The 4,614-nt window shown below is 34.2% G+C and overlaps 1 protein-coding gene across 1 annotated transcript; it reads right to left on the bottom strand.

Annotated features, from left to right (window-relative positions):
• Positions 1-281: 281 nt before the first annotated feature.
• Positions 282-3,156, bottom strand: LOC143587087 (prefoldin subunit 3-like). The gene is made up of 6 exons (XM_077068481.1): positions 3,008-3,156; positions 2,776-2,833; positions 2,594-2,665; positions 2,068-2,187; positions 1,708-1,809; positions 282-527 (listed from the first exon to the last, which is right to left on the bottom strand). The coding sequence occupies exons 1-6, from the start codon at positions 3,151-3,153 to the stop codon at positions 453-455; spliced, it is 573 nt and encodes a 190-aa protein (XP_076924596.1). The 5' UTR covers positions 3,154-3,156; the 3' UTR covers positions 282-452.
• Between the last annotated feature and the right edge of the window lie 1,458 nt (positions 3,157-4,614).

Genomic DNA, 4,614 nt, shown 5'->3' with positions numbered 1-4,614 from the left:
TCAATTTATAAATTGACACTCTTAACGAATAAAAACTAAATAAACATCTTAATCGTCTTGCATTTTCGTTCAAAGGTGTAACGTGATTCAAATGTTTATAATGTTTGCATTAATTATATACAAAACAGTAGACAACATGTTGCCAGGCCAACCAAACTCAACCTGACTAGTTTGACACAAACTTAGAGTCTAAAAGTTGAACTCGTTTTGACTTGCGACGTTAAGATAGTAAAATGTCTGAAAATACCAGTCGATAACAAAAATTAAACGTTCAACCCAACAAACAAACTCTTCAGTATACATTAATGTTACACAATGGGTACATAGCAACAAACCAATAAGCAGAAATGATATCAAAATTCATAAATACTGCAGAAAGTTTTAAGGGAAAAAGTTTAACTAAATTGATAACCTCAAAAGCAAGTTTGCACGCCTTTGTATTTGTTTTTTTCTCATGGATCTTGTGAAGATGTCTGTTTAACTCTTCTTTGATGGACATCCCAATTGTAGATCCGAGCAATCGTAACCTAATTACAAAAGTAATTTACAAACACTGATAGCAAGGAACTTATATATGGCCAATACAAAAGTGGTAGCATAACAAGTAAAGGGTGTGGTGTGCCTGCATGCATATATAATCTTTCGATCCTAGATTAAGAAATTAAGCGTTTAGGCTCTAAAGGCCATGACGCACACCTCACGTATATTAGGCGTTAAGCTGTCTTTTCATCTGTTTTACATATCAACCTTTTTATAAAGCAACCATTTCATAATTTCTTCAATCCCTTTGGCTGATTTTACATACTAGTTTCCTACAAACCCTAATTTTCACCCAAAGTACATGAGGCGCACCAATGAGTGTGTATGAAGCTGAGATAACCAACCCATAACCTGAATAATCAACGTTACTGAACCGAAATAACCGAACCCAATAAAAGCCGACAGTTTCGTTTTATTATTTTTTTAAAACCGACTGGTCGGTTCAGTTCAGTTTGGTTTCAGTTGCTATTTAGCCAAAATGGAACCGGAATAACCGAGCCCGGTACAAAACCAATAACTTGCTTTTAATTTTTTTTTAAACTGATTTTTTGGTTCAGTTCAGTTTCGGTTTTGTTATCAACAAAAACCAAAAACTCACTGAATTGAAAACACAAACCCCGTCAGTTTTGGTTTGATTATCTTTTTAAAGCCGATTTTCAATTCGGTTTTGCTATCAACCAATAAAACAAACCGAACGGATTGTAGCAGAGCAGAAGAAACCAACTTTTAGTAACTTAAAAAAAATTGTCCCACCCGAAAATTTTAGATCCAAATGTTTAACAATCGATTAAATATTAATTAAAAAAGTTAAGCTCAAATTCATTATCTTGTGCCATTTTTTCCAACCCAAACCTTTCAAGCCCAAAGAATAAAACCGAAAAACCTGAAACAAACTGAACCCATAATAAAAACTGAAAAGCAGAAAAAACGAAAACCAACCCATGCCCCCAGCACCACCTCAAGCCACTCAAGCCACTGGGGCGCTTTCCTCATCGCCTCACTGATCAGACGCGCATATTTAAACCAAGCTTAGAATTAGATAAGTACAAGATTTACTATTGAAAAAATTCGTATGTAATCTTTTTTTTTTGAACAAAAGGTAGCATCTAACTTGCGATATAAAACGGCTTCAATTTAACATATAAATATATATAATTAAAGTGGTACCTGAGTAATGGTAACTTGATCTCTCAAGAACTGTAGATCAGCAACTAGCACTTCTAAACTGGCTTTTGCATTTTCCAGATTGTTCTGTAGCAGAGTAGTGGCCTACATATAAGTAAATCCGGGTGGGTCAGCTTCATCTCCAACAGGTCAGACATATAAAAGTTCAAAAACATAGCAAAAGCAACCAAAATTCCAATGTGTAGCTGAAAGTCTAGTTTTTTAGGCCATATTTGATATATTACCTATTTTTGAATATTCAACAAAACGTGGTTATGGGTCAACAAGGACCGGCCATTTTGACCCATTTCCCAGCCCGCCCATTTTTTCACCTATAAAGATAATCCAAAACAAAAGATGTACCTCTTCACATGAATACTCGAGCATTACGTTTGCTCCCAACCATAAGCATACAGAATCTGTATTATCGATCCGAGCCCGAGCATAGATGCCTTCAGAGACCTCAAAATCTGTAAGTAATGTCTGTAAAGAGAAACAGGGCCCACATATGATGTTTGCAATATCACACAAATACAAGTAAAATGAGCTTTTACTAGCATATTACAAGGTCCATTATATTGCTTGGTAGTGTGCATGACTAATTATATGTCAAACTGTTAATAGCATAGTTATCAAAGGCGCTAGGCGCACTCAAGGAGCATAGACCTAGAGGCCTAGGTGTCGTCAACTTCAAGATCAAGAAGCGAGGACTAGGAACTAGAAGCGCATATATTGGGCATGGCCTGGAAAATGGGCTAGGCGCAAGAAGCGAGGGCATTTAATAACTAAGGTTAAAACTCAAAACCAATATTTTGAAGTGAATCCACTAACAAGCAAGCAGTGAGCACAAAATGATTAGACTGGCAAGTATAATAATAATAATACGAACCTCGTCAATTTCCTTCTTAGCTTGTAAAGTGGCAACAACGTCTAAGCACTTCTCAATATCTGGAATCTTGGCCTGGTAAGAAAAATATAAACATGTAAATCTATTGAAGATTATTATTATGTTATATCATAAAAGAATATTTACAAATTAAAGTATTGGTAATGTGATACATATGATAGTACCTGAAGATCTCTCTGTTGAGCAAGAAGTTTCATCTCAACCACTTTGTATTGCTGAAGCCTGCGCATCAATCATCATATATTCAAAGTTTTAAAGAAATAGGTACAAAATATAATTGATAAATGCCAAAGAGAGCAGCAAATAGGGATCTGATGTTATTATTATAAATTAGAAATGATGAGTGAATAATAATAATAATAATAATAATAATAATAATAATAATAATAATTCAACCTTTCTTGTAGGAAGGGTAGAGCAGAGTTGACATCAAGCCCTAATTGATTCAAATAAGCTTCCACGTCTTTCACAAACGACGCCGCCGGTATTCCCCTCCGTTCCGCCACCACTTCACTCTCCATCTGCGCCGCCGATGTAGCCATTTGAGCCAAAACAATAATCTTCCACACCGGGTTTCACCAAAATTTAAAAGCTATTTTCTAATTATCTTTATTTGTTTCTCAAATACAAATCTATTCTGATTTTTATTACTTTAAAAATGTTTTCTTTTCGGGTTTCCTCCTTATGATGTGTGTAATGTCAAAAATAACTGACATCAAACGCTTACCCATGTATTAAGGGTGATTTCAAACGTTTTTTAAAATCCCTTTTTTCATTACTGTTATATAAGAATGGTATCACATTGGATCGTTTTAGTTTTTATTTATTATTGTTATTTTCTTTGCACGCCATAAATCAACCAAAAGTTTGCAAGACCAGCACCTGATATTATTGAGCCAAAGGCCCTTTCATTTTTTTATTAGTTAATAGGACTTTTTCTTTTATAAAGTACAATTTTTATCACCTAAATATTCATATCATCTTCCATTTACAGAGACAGATAAAGCTTAGAGTTGCATAAATAAATAATCTACATCGAAATTGTACCATCTATTCCCACAAGTGACTGAAATTTACCCACGCTTTTAATCCATAAAAAACATTCGCCAAAATGTCTTCCAAATACATTTTAATGAGAAAATGATGGTTGAACGTTATATGAGATTCATGCTAATTGTTGAACCTAACAAATAACTGATGACCAAATACCAAACAACTGATGGCTCAAACATCAGTTGTTCTCCATTATGAGATTTTGACAACTACTGTTCCAAACAGCTGAACTAGTAAACTGCTGACACAATAGGACTAAAGACATAACAGCTGATCAACAAACTATTTAAGATCCAAAACTGCTGAAGACAAAACAACTGATGGCTCAAACCAATGTTGCAAAAGTCGCTAGGCGGTCGCTAGGCGGCCGACCCCCTTGGAGGGAGTACTCGGAATTGCTAAATGTAAGAGAAATTAATTATTGGACAGTATATATATGTCAAAACAAACATAATTCACATCAAAATAATCATAATTCATGTCAAAATAAACATAATTCAAAAGGATACATGATTAAAGTTAAATCTTCAAGTGCTAAAATACTTCAAAATAAACATAATTCATTCAAAAAGACATATGAAACATGTTAATTCATTAACAGTGGTCAATTTAAGCAAAATGGATATAATGTTACTTTCCTTTATGCTCAAAACCAACAAAGTAACAATTGATAAAGAAGGGATCGGAGATTCGGAGCCTCGGAGGTGTAGTGCAGATTAAACAAATGATGTGTGGTGCAAATCTGTAAACTAATAAAGTACTAAGAATCAATTATTCAATTCTATAAGCTAATCTAACAAAGACAAACGTGCAGGTGTAGACTAAAACCCAAAGTCCCAAACGCAAATAGTGAACGATTATGAAATTAAAAGCTTAAAACTTAAAAAGGGTAATCGATTAGAAGTTTAGAACGAACCTGCAGATTGAATAGATTGAATGAACCGTCGTAT

Source organism: Bidens hawaiensis, unplaced genomic scaffold (genome assembly GCF_021521415.1).
Source record: "Bidens hawaiensis isolate Kalapana, Puna unplaced genomic scaffold, B.hawaiensis_p1.1 tig00035128_1, whole genome shotgun sequence".
Lineage (NCBI taxonomy): Eukaryota > Viridiplantae > Streptophyta > Magnoliopsida > Asterales > Asteraceae > Bidens > Bidens hawaiensis.
The sequence above is the reverse complement of the archived record's forward strand: the minus strand, read 5'-3'. Positions and strand labels throughout refer to the sequence as shown.